Source organism: Ptiloglossa arizonensis, chromosome 7 (assembly GCF_051014685.1).
Source record: "Ptiloglossa arizonensis isolate GNS036 chromosome 7, iyPtiAriz1_principal, whole genome shotgun sequence".
NCBI lineage: Eukaryota > Metazoa > Arthropoda > Insecta > Hymenoptera > Colletidae > Ptiloglossa > Ptiloglossa arizonensis.
In genome coordinates this window covers 2,749,610-2,764,833 of record NC_135054.1, presented here as the reverse complement: position 1 = coordinate 2,764,833, position 15,224 = coordinate 2,749,610, and the positions used below count along the sequence as shown (strand labels likewise).

The following is a 15,224-nucleotide window of genomic DNA, read 5'->3' as shown; positions in this document are numbered from 1 at the left end:
GTATTTAATGTGATCAAATATAATTTTAATGTACTTTATGAAATTTAATGCTGTTTTTATAGAAAGATATGAATTACAGAAAAAGAAATTGCTACTCTATGATAAATATATCGTAAAAACAATATTAAGCGTCAATCTGAACATTATTTTTATTAAAAAATCCACTGATTCTTATCTATAATTAAATCTTAAATGATTTCGCGTATAGAATAATTTAAAATAAAAGTGACAAATTTGTAATTCGTGATTTCTTATAATTTCAGCTACAGAAAAAGGTCATCACAGCTCGCAGTACTTACTGTCCGTTTGATCTATTTTCCGGGGTCGAGGAACGTATGAAATCAGCGTTAAAAGGGCTTCTGATATCTCCACAAAACAATCTGAAGATTTTTAACGACGGCATAGTTGTTTACGATCAAGAATCATCTTTCAGCGATCTCGAAAGCGTCTTAGCAGAATGGTTTCACAATTCCGTGGCCTGTACGAGCAAAGACTACATCGACAAATTCTGTAATTTAGTCCACGCTGCTGTTTTACATTCGTTTACTCAAGAAGAATTCAAGCCATGTTCTGCGTACGAAATATGCGCATCTGCTCAACAAAACCTTGAACTGATCTCATATATTAATTCAGATATAATTGAAAAAGCTAAAACACTTCTACATTTCGCTGAAGAGGTAAATATCGATTTTAAACTGTTATGTACAACAATTCCCGCGTTCAAGTGACGTATTTTACACGTTTTTCAAGTGATAGGATCATCCCTCTACTGTTTATGTTTATTTAGAGCAAGGTACAAGCGACTTATGAACCTATCACCTCATTTACTCGATGGTCCTAGATGAGGACAGTAAGATATGCAGGCGTATCAAAATTCTACGCTCTGATGATAATTACAATTTTTAAAATAAGTCCAAACCTGACCTTAATCAGATTATATTTAATTATATCTATGCATGTAAAAGTTTTTCAGAAATAATTCAAATTACTCATAATTAAAAATAATTTGAATGATGTTAATTTAGTCCTAGTTTCATCGGAAAAACCTTGCCGGCCAATTAATAATATTTGAGTAAAAATATAATGAAAAATATATACATATGTATACAGATTCTGATTCAGATTCAGATTTATGATTCCATGAAAAAAATTTTCAGGATAAAGTTACGCTTTTTAAAAGGGAATGTGCAATGATAACATCATTCTTTTTCTAACATCATTTTTTTTTACCAAAATTGAAGGTCGTTGATATTTTTTTAAATAGCACACTATATTTTTTCGATATTCTTATACAGCACAAACAAACAAATCCACAATCTTATAAATCACGCTTTAAAATTTTGGGCTGACTCTTAACCAATATTCATTATTCGACAAATAGTTATTAGTCGATGGTAGATTCTGCATTTAAAAAGGCTGGAACGCAAATATATCGAGGGGCGTTTGTGATTTATCTTAAGCAAATTGATCGAACTTATTCCATTGTTGTAATATTTGATTTAACAGTCATGCCTATAACTAATGCCATATGTCGAAATTGGTTTAATAATTGTTTTGTATATTAAGAATTTGTTGTACATTTGAAGCTTGGACTAAGTAGAGTCCTAGGTATTATTTTTTTTTTATCAATGTAAATGTAATTTGATTGGATTTATTCGGGTTAATAATAATTTTTGTACTTTTCGCTTAGTCTACAAGCATTATTAAATGTAATTTTAGATTATTAGTCGCTGTTCTTAGGTCTTTGTTTATTCAGAGGATTCCGGTATTATTCGGAATAATATCGTGTTTAATATGTGTAATATATACAATATCGTGTTTTACATTTTTAGTACGTCCTCTATATAAAGCGTATATAAAAGGGGGCCTAGAACACTACTTTGCGGTACCCCTGCTCAATGTAGTGTATATTTAAAAGATTCTTGTTTATTCTACTGTAGAGTGTACGGGGTGTGAGGCATGAGACTATAAGATGGTATAAATTTAAAAAAAAAAATGATAGCCAATTTTATGTTTGTTCGTGATATCATACTCAAACAAACGCTTTTCCTGTTAAGAATACTGTGACACTTCTTCTATTCTAATGTAGTTAATAATTCGACTGTCATTCGATACATTTGTTCAATAATATTATATCTTTTACGGCAGTCAAACTAGTGATCCCGTATTAATTTCTTTTCTTTTATTAACGTTAGATCTTTTCCTGGTTTCTGTAATAATATAATCTCAGCGCGTTCCCACACTATAGGAAAGTATAATGATCTCGTGGTTGCATTAAATATAATTGTGATGAATCTGATCATTTTTAGTGATACCTATTTCAAGATCTTACTGATAGACATTCATTTTTCCGACTACAATACTTTGTATTTCGGTTAACGTGGTTTTCAATTGAGTCCTTTTTTTTTTATTGCTAGCTAGAGATATAGTACGCGTATTGTCAATATTAATGTTTTTTTTAAATATTTGATAAATTTTTCTGTTTGTTCTTTCAATGATTTGGTCCATATGTTGTTCGATTTTATTAACGATGGACTGATATTTGATTGGTTTTTTAAATCTTTTTATCGAGTCATTCCATAATAAATTGTTACTTAAATTAAGTCACTGGAATAAATAAAGTGTGCCATGTTATATCAATTACTTTGGAATCTGCGTATTTAAATTACTTGACTCAGATCCGTGATACTTTTTAAAAAACTTTTCAACTAAAATTAATTTTAAGCTAATCAATTTTTCAAATATTTTATATAAAGAAGCTGATGTCATAATTGAATATATCTTACAGGTGTGCAATGTAAAAGGTGAAACTTTACCAAGTAATTGTGTGCTAGAGCGAATTCTTCATATGCAAAAGCAACCCTTTATTAGTTCAGAATACGTTTACAACATATATTCAAAATTTCGTCCATTATTAACCGATGATATAATATATTCAAATTTAATAAGAACACAAATAGTTCGTAAGGTACGAATGTCCTCTTATAAAACAACAGTAAGTAAATTTGTATAAATTTTGCAATTATTTAGTTGGATATTTATAAATATTTGTTTAGTGAATTTATAGTTATTCGAATATATTTATTTAATTTATATTTTCATTCCATTTTTATGATCTTTTTTTCAGAAGACTGCTACCGAAAACACAAAAGCATCACAAGAAACTTACACGCAAACGTATATCAAAGGTACACCGATTTTTAAAAATCGAAGATTAACGACGACTATAAAGAAAATAAAAATGTTAATTCATAACTTGCATGGTTTACAGATGACAGGCTGCGAGAAAATGTTTCACTTACACCAAAATTATCATCATTGCCTATGTACTTAGAAAACAATAATTTGTTATGTGAAAAATCTGACGTAATACATAGTGAGATTAATGGATATTCTAATGAAAAAGAAACGAATTGTTTAATAAGCACTGAGGATATACTATACTTACAAAATTATCTTCTGTTTTCATGTGCCAGGGATTGTTCAATATTAATTGCATTTCGAGAATTAAATACGTAAGTTAAAAAACAATATTTTGTTTTAAAAATATAAATTAATTATTGTTATTGAGCGCTATTAAAATAATTCAATTTTGTATAAAGTACAATAAACGTACATATATAAAAAAACAAACAGTTTCAGAGATGTACAATCTTTTAACTTGTAAGTTAAAAATGTGTATGACTACGTATGTTGTTGAGTGATCGATATCCTTGAACTGAAAACTGTTATAATTTTGATTCAAGCTTTCAAAATATTTTCGATGTATCATTATTTTAAATAATAGTTATAACAAACTGAAAAATAAATTTTCTTCCAATTACAGTTCCAATATCGGTTTCATGTAGAATTAAATTATTAAGTACACTCATATTAAAAACTTATGTATATGAAGGATCTTTTTATGGAACCAAAAATTGTTTCGAGTAAAACAATTCTGTTGTTATTCCAATGTCAGTTCCGTTTTATTTTTTCAATGTTTCTACTCGGGATAATATGCATATGGGACCATAGAATTAGAACAGTTTATAATGTATGTACAGGTATGTAGAGCAAGGTCGTTGATAGTTGCTATCACTGAATTACGGAAAGCTTTTAACGAATATGGCCGTATATTTTCTCGATTACTCTTAACTGTTTTAGAGAAAGCTTTCGTTGAATAGTTCCAAACAATAATGTATTATAGCAGCTCTTACAATTAGCTGTGGTATTGTGAACAGTTTCAATCCTTGTAGAACTGTTATCAAAACCGATATAGAATTAAATAATACAAGAACCGATATTGAAACAGTAAATTTTCTGCTCATAACAGTATAACATAATTTCGGTTCTTTACAATTATGTTAGTAAAACCTTCATAAAACAGCACGTAAACAATTATTTTTGTAATGGTTTAAATTTCGAATGTATATGAAATTGTTCGAGAAACTGCGTAGAAGCTTGCATACAAATGTACAATCATCGTTTCGAGTATTTTCTATAAAAATCGTTTTGTACAACGCGTATATAGTCTTGCAAAAAACTATTACCTTACAAAATGCTTAATGTCACTAAAACTACAAACTTTCGAGCATATGTTTATTAAATGAATTTTTCTAATATATATGTATTATAACTATTTAACTGGCTTGTTTCTGAGATCAAATTAAGTCATAAAATTATATTTCAACAGAAATTCATTACGTGTCAGATGTAATACAAGCCCGATTATTACGGTCGTATTGAATACTAATTGTATTTTCTTCTGTTTTGAAATATAGGGATACAGAATCATCAACCCTTGGCGAAGGCGTAATAAAACTCTCGGATGGACTTTGTTTCCTATGTAACATTGGGGTTTCAGATTTAGAACCAAAAAGTCTTCGTTGTATTGAAAAACATCGTCAACGGGATACTGATATTTTAAATGCGGTAATATCTATTCTCGAGAAGGAACTAATGCTTAAAAATCAATCGTCACCGAAAAATCAACCACTGCAATAATAATTTTGCTTACGAAGATAGTTGCAGCTTTTATTGCGCGATATTTTGGTATTTTGTATTCCTTACTTTATGTATATGATATATTTTCACTGTAGAAGAGAATAGAGCAATCATAGTACATATACTTTCTTGCTACATGAAATAAATCAACATATGGACTTGATACTATTTTGCTCTCACAGTTCAAATTTTAAGGTGTGTACGTACAATATATTCGAGACATAATTTTAATAACCTAACGATATTATTAACTAATTGCTAAATTGAAAATTGGAAATTCTCTTGTATTCCAATATTACGTAAATTATTCTTTAAAAACAAATTACCGTAGTAATGTAATTTGCATAGACACATGTGTTCTATATAATTTACTTTAAAATTGTTTTCCTCATGTATCAATTTTTATATTCAAATACAATTTTGAAATAAATTAGTTATGTTTCAATAATTAATTACATTACAATCAATTTTTCCTTATTAAGAAATCGTTATTTTTTATATATTTATGTTACTGAAGCAAAAATTTAATATTAATTATAATCATTACATATACTATTTTTAGAAAAGTACAAAATTAACACAAAATTCTGTGATTCTAAAAAATGAATAATAAAGTTCTGAATAACTCTAGAAATATTCTAAAAAAACATTGCATATAAATGCTTTCTTATTCTTAGATATTAATTTAGTTATTTTCTGAGGATCCAAAAATGAAAGACTAAAAAACATTAAAATATTAAACAGCTTATAATAACGTCATTAAACATTTATGGTTTATACTAAACAAACATAAAATTTTATATTACGAATGAATTATTATAATCTTTACAAATAAAGGAATAAAAGACGAGAGGGGGAGTGACAGAGGAAACAAAGAACAATGAAAAGAGTAAAAGTGTCACTTCTTTAAGCCATTGTTATTTCTAATAAAGTAAATAATTATTTATGAATAAAGTAAAAAATATTTTATTCACAATATATCTTAAAAATATCATACTTCTCACATAAAAACATTGTATAATCATTTTTTCGTTGTATTCTTTGACATGGTACAGCATTCTTAAACCTACAATATTCATTAAAACATCTTTTAGATTTTAATATTTAATAACATGCCTTGAAGAAAATAAAGTTGACACTAAACTCTTCAATATCTCTTATTAATAATCAACTTTTGTTTTGAATTTTTTACTATATAAAGTGCAAAGCCTCCTCTATGTACACATATAAGAGCAATATGATAAGTATCTGTGTTAGAGGGAAAAAAGCATTTTCTTATTAAATTTTTTAATTATTTTTCAACACAGACTCCTTTTAACTCAATACCCTTAGTCTAGCGAAATTCCAATTTTTTTAAGCCACCAAAACATTAGGTTTTGTCAAACTCTGTAAAATAGGCCTGTGTTTCACCGATAACCTTTTTGTTTGACATGAACCTCTTTCCACTAAGCCACTTTTTCAGATTTGGGAACAAAAAAAAATTGCAAGGGGCTAAATCTGGAGAATAGGGTGGATAAGGCATCAATTCGTAAGGTAATTTAACCTGTTTTGCTATGGTGATTATTGACAAATAAACTGGTGCATTGTCATGGTGAAACAACACTTTTTTCTTCGCCAAATGGGGCTGTTTTCTCTTCAATTCAATGTCAAATTGGCTCAATAAATCAGCATAGTACTGCCCTGTGATTATCCTTGCCTTCTCCAAATAATCTGTGAAAATGATGTCTTGTAAATCTCAAAAAACAGTAACCATGATTTAAACTATTTTTACCTTTTTTAGAGCAGATTTGCCAGATGAACCCCACCGTTTTAACTGTTCTTCCATTTCTGGAATGTGTGATACATCCATGTTCCATCAACAGTCATAAAACGCCACAAAAACCTCCATGCAGTTTCGTTTTTTTCCGCTATAAACAAAAGCGTCACCCATCTCGCCGATAGCTTCCCCTATTCAATTTTTCATGTAGGATATTTTGCACGCACAATTGATATGTTTACAATGTCATCCATCTCTTTGATCTTCACTCGACAGTCTACTAACACGATATCATGGATTTTGTTGATCATATGTTCTATCATCTCAATCGGACGACCTGCACGCTCTTCATCAGAAACGGATGAAAAATCAAAAAACAAAAAAATCGAATCACTGGCCGATATTGCTCTTTTTCTATGGTTAAAAACAAACATAAACTTATCCAGTTTAAATAATTACTAAAAAAAAACTACTCGAAATCTGTCTGAAATTTTGACAGACATCGTACGGAAAATAAGATTAAACGATGATATACGAACTTTGAGTCTGTGGCGCCCTCAGCCGTTAAAAATGGGTATTTATTATACAGCCCTCATAGATCATAAAAACTGTCAAATTATTATACATATATAATTTGTTAAATTATTTTTTATTAAATAATTAGTATATGACAAGCAGAAAATTATTATTTGAAAAACAAGTACTGGTAAACATCAAAAAACATAATTGTTAGTAATTTTCTGACAAAATTGGTCTCATATTTGTGACTATTACCAGCAGTAGATAACAAACGTTTATTAATTGTTAAGTAGTCGGTAATTACAAATATATATGTTTTACCACAATTAAATAATATTATGGAATGATAAAAATGCAATTGACTTTTTATATAGAGTTTGAAAGATTAACAGTATGTTTTTAGTTATCTGCACCTTTTTATTTTAATTTCAATAATTTTACACAAAATATTAAAAGTACCCGAATTATTTTGTATTAACATTTTCAAATATTATTGAAAACTTATTATTAAATTTCTATTTTGTCTCCTCTTAATATGTACATATGTAACTGATACATATATAATCTGCTAACATATAGTCAATTTTCAAAAAATACATCACTCGTCTTTGCCTATTTCATACACTTTACACGATAGACACTATTTTTGCTTAACTGTATAATACATTAACTTTGTTAAGTAAGCAATAATTATAAGTGATCTTCCTTTTTGTTCAAATTCCCTGCCCAAATTTATAGCTTTTGCTTACAAGCTTCTAGGCAATTTACTTTTTATGAACATGTAATGGTTATCTATACCAATGTATGGTTGGCAGGTTCAACAATTCTATTTTGCAGTGTAAAATATTCCATTGTCAATTGCCTTTTGATCCCTTTTGACTCAAGGAAATTTGTACATTCTTTAAAAATATACTTTAGCATTATAAGTACATAGCATTTTAATGTTACATAGCGTTTTAATGTTCTGAATAGCTCTTAAATGTTACAATTTCATTGTATTTTGTATTGTCATCTATGAAAGACACAAAACACTTTGTTCCGCCAATAGGTATTGTGTTTATTGATCCACATTTATTCAAATGTATTACTTCAAATTTGTTCTTAGATCTATTCATGGAAAATGTATATGGAAGTTATTGCATTTTTCCCATATGATAAATTTCACAATCAAGTCAAATGAAAAAGTTAGGACTATCAGTATATTTATTTTGTAATTTCTTGATATCATTAATATTAGATATTCAAACTTTTTATGCCATTTTGTGCTTGGTAATGTTCACTTCTGTATTCATTGCACCTTACTTATCTGTTACACCAACCAGATATAGTTGATAGTTCATTCACATGTGAACTTTTTCCATCCAAATCATGATTACGTTAGTGATGAACGTGGAGAATGTTTTCATTCAGACATTTTTAAAATGGAAAAACAATACCAAAGTAAGAAGTTTGTTTAATATTGAAGGTAATTGAGAAAAGTTTACATACAAAGTAGATGCCTATTGGACAGTTCTATCAGTCTCAATTATGTGCATACATGTGACAAAGTGGCTAAAAGTAATGAGAGAAGTAGTAGAGAGGGAATTTTAGTATATGTATATACTGTAATAAACGACTGTAAAGAAAATGAAAAAAGATTATTTTAAATAAAATAATTTTAATTGCATCAATTTGAGTTCATGTTAATCTTCCTTATATTTCATTGTTACATTTCTAAGATGTCTAGCATGGATATGGTTATGTTTTGGTAAATGACAGAAATAGCATCCGTAGTCACATCATCGTATCTGTGTCTGTTGCTGAGGAATTTCCATTTCCATTTCTAAAGTTCCCTCTATACTACTTCTCCCACTACTTTTAGATACTCTCGTGGCATCTCTGATCATGCGTAACTACGGCACTGATGAGCGAGGTAGGTAAGCAATAGCTGTATCGCGGTAAAACATTGTGCATGCGTTACCTATAGAATACATTTACTTAAGTTAACCAAGTGAAAATCGTTTTGACACTTTTTCTCAGTGAACTCTTTTTTAAATCTATCTACGGAATTTGATTTCATGCAGAAAATACGTGTTAGAAAACGAATTTTTCATAAAAATGCAAAATTATTTTGAACAAAATACGCGCATTGGTTATTTTTTGAATTTGTATAGTTACCTACGACTATTCAAAAGCATCAAATTTAATAAGAATATACATTCAGATATAATCAAGAAACTCCTCCGTCTCATAAAATTAAACCAGAATTTCTTAGCGTTTTTAATTTTTACATAATCTTAAAATCATGTAAATTTATTTTTACACAAAATCATGTTTTTTGAGAACCAAATGTAATGCAGCTATTGCATTTTCGAGTTTATATTTGCAACAAGAGAGTTTGCAGATCATCCAATGAATACTGCAAATCCAGAAAAAAAGTGTTTATTTATTAGATAATGTTATTAATATATTTAAATCACACTATTCAATTCTTTTATTCCTAAAATTTAGTTAATTCCATTAAATTTTAAAAAAGTATTATCTTCTAATTAATTGGAGAAATATATAAATATTGAAATAGTTCTGCTCCATACTTTTATCAATGATAATTATTTTAATTTATTCATGTATACCATTTGTCGGTATCACTGTAAATATAGAATATAAAATTAATATATTATTTGTCATTATTCATTGAATATTTTGGAATTGCAAAGTTGGATGAATAGAAAAAATTGTGTTGAACTTTTATGAATCTCTATAAATGAACTTGGAATTGTGTCTACAAGTGTAATTCTAAATGATTTAAATTGAATGGCTTGGAGCCCTCTTCTAAACTGATTAACTTTTATAAAGTAAGATATATGAGGAAATTAGGAATCTCACTACTCAGCTGGAACACACAGATCCTATATTTAATATAACATCATAAGACCTACATTTACATAAAAGTGATTTAAGTTGTGTAGACAATAACATTTCAGAAAAAAAGGATAATTTTATAAATACAACATGATATAAAAATCATTCAAAATCCAAAAGTTATTGAGAGCTGATGTAGTTTGGTCTGTTAGGAATAATCTGAATGAATTTTGGTACAATTAATTGTATACCTGCAAAAGAACACAGCATAGTTACTAATGATATTTTACAAACAAAACACCCCAAAGTTATTCGATTTGGGGTATTTAAAAATATTAATAAAAAACTTTGTTTATTTTTTATCCCTTTTACAATATTACATAATCTCGTTTTTGTTTACATAAAACGTTTTTGTTATACAGACGTGTTGTTCTTTTGTTGTCGAGAAGAGATTTAAATTTTTTCGAACATCCCTAAATAACGTGACATGATTGGTCAGTGAATATCGCATAGCTTCAGTCGGTATCGGTTCCATTTGCGAGGATCTTCGTTCCAGATCCCGCTGTAATTCTTGAGGGCTCTGTCACGGCGCCCCTCCCCAACGGGGAAGAAAGAGCGAGCCGTTGCGGCGCTCTCTCGGCTGGCAGTCAACGTTCGTAAATGGCGACGTATCGATGTCGAATGTCCGTAGCGAACTAGTGAATCGTCGTACGTGATGACGGCTTGTCACTGAACCTCGGGCGGCGATGGGCACGCAAAAGCCGGAAGAATGGGCGAATTTGCTGATTACACGTTTCGAGGAACAGGTACCCCTCAACTGTGACTCGATCTACAAATCTGTTTAGCTTTCTTTCCCGTCCTATCCGCCTTCCCTCTCCGTGGCTGTCCCCTCTCTTTCTTACCTATCCTCTTCCGGTGCTTTCTCACTTGTTCTCAGTCTCTTCCTCTATTTCTCTTCCTTTATCTCTCTGCCCTTTTTGATCTCTTCTTCTTTTATCTTTTTCTTCTTTGCCTCCTTTTACTTATCCTTTCTTCTACGTTTCTTGTTATTAATTTCACTATGTTTCTTTTATTTCTCGTTTAGCGCAAATTGTATCGAAAACATGGTACATAATATTAGAAAGACTGTTCTATGTATTCTTAGAAAACCCGACAGTGAACGTTTTGATTGCTTACACAAATTTCAATAGAAATAAAATTCTGTACGATTGACATAATTCGTCCTTGGAGTTTATGGAGCGAGTGTAAAAGACTGTTTCAATTACCAAATGAATATTTGTGAATAGTGAGAAGTTAACAAACAGAATAATAATACAAATACGTTGAATCGGCAATTTTTCCAAGCCGTCAAATTTTTGTAATGTTAAAGTTTCCAGTATTCTCCTATTTTATTGCTGTCAACTCTAATTTACATTCTTTACATTCAAGCAAATTTAAAAAAATATAAAACTGTCAAACTAAACCAAATTATGGCAATAGTTTAACTAGAATAGAATAAAATAAAATTCGTAGAATTGTTTTTGTTACTTTTATTAGATGCATTTCTTTTATTTTTTGTTTACCTTCTTTTTTAAACTCACTTAAACAAAAATAACAAACGATAATAAAGATAATAAAAGTGTATAACTGATGGAAGTGTGTAAAAGTTTTCTAAACTAGTGGTACTCAAAATATTATCGACAATGACATGCATATGATTTCTAAACGAGACAATTGAGCTTGGCTTATTTCACCCTTTTTAGGATTTATGTTAAATGCGGAATGGATTTTTAAGACGCAATAGCCTAAAATCAATCTCGTAGCTTTTACGATTAAGTATCACTTAATACATAAAATTTAGTCATTAATTGTTGATATCGTTGCCCCGTGAATGTATCGTTATTCGTTTGTTCCGTTGATTGATTCGTTCATTCATGGGAAGATGCTTTCTCGTGATCTTCTCCCTCTACACGCCGTGGAGTCCACGGTTTGACCTTCGCCCCTTCTCCCTTTCCTCTCCACTCCACAACTATTCAGTAAGGTGTATACAAGGTGTTCCAAAATGTAGGTATTGTTCAAACAACTAGTAGCAAATGTTATTTGTTTTAGAATTAAATAATTGGTACAATCGTGTTACTGACGTGTAACTAAAAAAACAAAACTTTTTGCATTTTATACAAATACTTAGAAATATTACTCTTCGAGTGATTTGATTATAATGAAAACTTTATCATCTCGTAGTGTTTAATACAAAAAAAGTAAAAACTATTTTCACGATTATAAATAAATTGATATATCTGTATTATTAAATATAATTAATTTCGATGAAATATATGATCAAAGAAATTATATTCTACACAAATAATGTATCCCGATAATTTTAATATTTATAATATTGAAACGAAAAGAGGTTTAGGTATGAGTTATTGGGATACCCTATAGAGAGTTTCATTCCTCGTCCCGTAACCCCTCTGTACCCATGCAACATCGCTTCCGTCGCATCACGGATACGTGAATGAAAATTGCATTCGCTTCACGCACGGCTTATCGAAGAATTTAAATCCATGGTAGACTTCAATGGATTGGTGCTTAAATGCTGCCAAATGCAATTACACGAGTATGCACGTAATGTTCGAGTTTTGTGTCAAAGACATATATCGTTACAACGATATCTATAATCGGTCAATATACCTATAAAAGATACATATGTAAACAAGTAAGAAGTAGCAATTAAAATCAAATCATAGGGAGTAATATTTTAGTGAATATACAATATTTACCACGTTCTTTTATATTAACAAATTTATTGAAAATATATAAAAAATGTGTAACTATGAAAATTTCAAAATAAAAGCATTTTTTGCAAAAACGATTATATATTTTACATTTCATATATTATATTAAAAAATTGTCCTTAGCAGTACTTTCTCTACATTATATTAAATTATTTACTGATTTTAAATTTAAATAGATAAACATATTTAATACTGCTTTTTAATACTTTTTTCATCTTAAACTATATTAACAATATAGCCAGATTAGTTGCACATGCAACATATATACAGTACTGGACAAATGTCTTCAAACAAAAATTACTTTTGTCATTCACATTTTTGTGTATTATTACAAAATCTATGTTTTGGTTGAAATCTACTAGAGCAATTTATTTATTTATCATTCCTGTGTTTATATGTAGTTTTATTGTTTTGGTGTCAGCCAAATAACATATTGAAATATTACAAAGCACCTGTTTGAATACATTTGTCCATTACTGTATGTATATAAAAATTAACATATAATATATAAATATTGCACTTTTTTATATATAGTTGCCATGTCACAGTGGTCATCAAACCACCCATTCTCGTATGAACGAAGAAAGGAACAAAACATGCTTGATACAAATATCCCGTTACCGTTTCTCCCTTGTAATATCCAGTCTCACTAAGATACTCCAAAGTGTTAATGAAACGGTACCATGTATTGGGGGTCAGCGTATATTTCATAGTACAGATCAAGATCGGCATTGTTATGAATCTATTATTATTGTTTTGGACACTTTGGAAAAGTGTCTTGCAAATCAACCAAAAGACACAGTTAAATTTGACGAGGCTATGAATGTAAAGTTTTTACTTAGAGAAATATGCCAATTTATAGGTAATGGAAACATAAATATCATTAATATAATATTTTATTGAAATAATATTATATTTTGTTAACAAAAATTGAAAGTGTAAATAACAATATTTTTTCCAGATATACCAAATGATAGTCTTCAAAACACTCATTTAAAAAATTTGGCAAGTAAAGTGTTGTTTGCTTTGAGCTTAAACTTTTTTAATGCTGTATTTAATAGAATATCAGCCAGGCTTCAAGAACTAGCAAAATCTGGTGATGAGAATGCTGATTATAGTGACATTGAATTAATTCAGCATATTAATGTGGATGTTTACAGACTAACAAGGCTTTTAAATGGTAAACTTGTTACTATAATAAATATGTAAAAGTAAATTGTGAACTGCTTTAGTATAATTGAAACATACGATATGCATACATATTTTTCATATCTTTAAGAATAAAAGAAAAAGACAAATCGATTTATTAATTACATTTAATGAATATATCACATGTAATTCGTTTGCTAATTACCACCTATGTTATGTTATTATAGAGACGATACAAAAATTTAAACAGCTCAAAAAATCAGCACACATAGTTCTTATAAATTCTTTGGAAAAAGCAATTTGGAATTGGATGGATACTTATCCACATGAATTTGCTGATCTTCAAAAGAAACCTAATGAGGACTTGGGAAAAGCATGTGAAGAATTGTTTGATATTCTTGATACGTTTGCAGACATTAAAAAGGGAAGAGCTGCAGCTGTTTGGCCTTTACAAATTATGCTCCTTGTACTTTCACCAAAAGTTTTGAAGGAAATAGTAAATGCTGATTCTGGTGCTCCTTGTTCACCGAAACATTTAAAGAAAAAACAATTTATTGACAGTGTTAAACGAGGCCTAGGAATGCATGGCAGCTCCAGCAGACAATTAGTAGAAGCTGCAGCAGTCACATGCATTAAACTTTGTAAAGCATCAACTTATATAAATAATCTGGATTCGAACAACGTTATTTTTACACTTGTTCAACATGTAATGAATGATTTGATGGCACTACTTTTTAATCCAGGAAAACTATTTTCTCGTGGTCAGAGCTACGTTGCCCAAGACATCGATCTAATGATAGACTGTTTTGTTAGCTGTTTTCGCATTAAACCTCACAACAACGAAGTACTTAAAGTTTGTTTGAACCTCACTTTTCCATCGACATACCAATTTGTCTTGGTTAGCTCATTATACAGGTAGGAGAAAACTTATGTTGTAATTAAATATGAATATAAAATTACATTTCTATTGTAAACATATAATTTATACTGATTTCAAAATTTGATGAAGAAATTGAATATAGTAAGAAGTAACTTGAACCTATTTTATGTATTTAAAATTTTGTTAAGTCTAATGAAATGAATTGTTTAACATAAATAAATTATATATAATGCAATAAATATTTATCTTGAAAAGATGACATGTTTTTGGTAGAAAGAAATATTTGTAAATAATTATTTTTTCATACCGTTAATTTTAAATA

The 15,224-nt window shown here is 29.1% G+C and overlaps 3 protein-coding genes across 27 annotated transcripts in view; 2 read left to right on the top strand and 1 right to left on the bottom strand.

Annotated features, from left to right (window-relative positions):
• Ipk1 (Inositol phosphate kinase 1) overlaps positions 1-5,349 on the top strand; it is a 375,197-nt gene extending 369,848 nt beyond the window's left edge. For 7 of the 9 annotated variants that reach the window (XM_076315767.1, XM_076315766.1, XM_076315765.1 and 4 more), the window contains 5 exons: positions 264-677; positions 2,789-2,995; positions 3,128-3,188; positions 3,272-3,515; positions 4,761-5,347. In XM_076315767.1, the coding sequence (XP_076171882.1) occupies positions 264-677; positions 2,789-2,995; positions 3,128-3,188; positions 3,272-3,515; positions 4,761-4,983 (1,149 nt within the window). In that variant the 3' untranslated portion in view covers positions 4,984-5,347. Of the gene's footprint in view, positions 1-263; positions 678-2,788; positions 2,996-3,127; positions 3,189-3,271; positions 3,516-4,760 lie in introns of all 9 variants that reach the window. The other 2 variants (XM_076315763.1, XM_076315762.1) reach the window with 2 other exon arrangements.
• A 659-nt stretch (positions 5,350-6,008) lies between these two features.
• Positions 6,009-7,261, bottom strand: LOC143149247 (histone-lysine N-methyltransferase SETMAR-like). Its single transcript, XM_076316450.1, has 2 exons — positions 6,755-7,261; positions 6,009-6,693 (listed from the first exon to the last, which is right to left on the bottom strand). Exons 1-2 carry the CDS (start codon positions 6,837-6,839, stop codon positions 6,353-6,355), a joined length of 426 nt encoding a protein of 141 aa, XP_076172565.1. The 5' UTR covers positions 6,840-7,261; the 3' UTR covers positions 6,009-6,352.
• Positions 7,262-10,736: 3,475 nt separating this feature from the next.
• Positions 10,737-15,224, top strand: part of Nf1 (neurofibromin 1) — a 39,759-nt gene continuing 35,271 nt past the window's right edge. For 7 of the 17 annotated variants that reach the window (XM_076315464.1, XM_076315465.1, XM_076315461.1 and 4 more), the window contains exons 1-4: positions 10,741-10,905; positions 13,408-13,735; positions 13,835-14,053; positions 14,250-14,937. In XM_076315464.1, coding sequence (XP_076171579.1) covers positions 10,846-10,905; positions 13,408-13,735; positions 13,835-14,053; positions 14,250-14,937 — 1,295 coding nt within the window. In that variant the 5' untranslated portion in view covers positions 10,741-10,845. Of the gene's footprint in view, positions 10,906-13,407; positions 13,736-13,834; positions 14,054-14,249; positions 14,938-15,224 lie in introns of all 17 variants that reach the window. The other 10 variants (XM_076315470.1, XM_076315468.1, XM_076315473.1 and 7 more) reach the window with 3 other exon arrangements.

What these genes read in the sequence shown, in the direction of transcription:
- LOC143149247 (XM_076316450.1), bottom strand. Translation starts at nt 6,839, where the DNA reads ATGGAACATGGATGTATCACACATTCCAGAAATGGAAGAACAGTTAAA. An exon ending in GCAAATCTGCTCTAAAAAAG is followed by an intron (nt 6,694 to 6,754) that starts GTAAAAATAGTT and finishes TCATTTTCACAG; the next exon opens with ATTATTTGGAGAAGGCAAGG.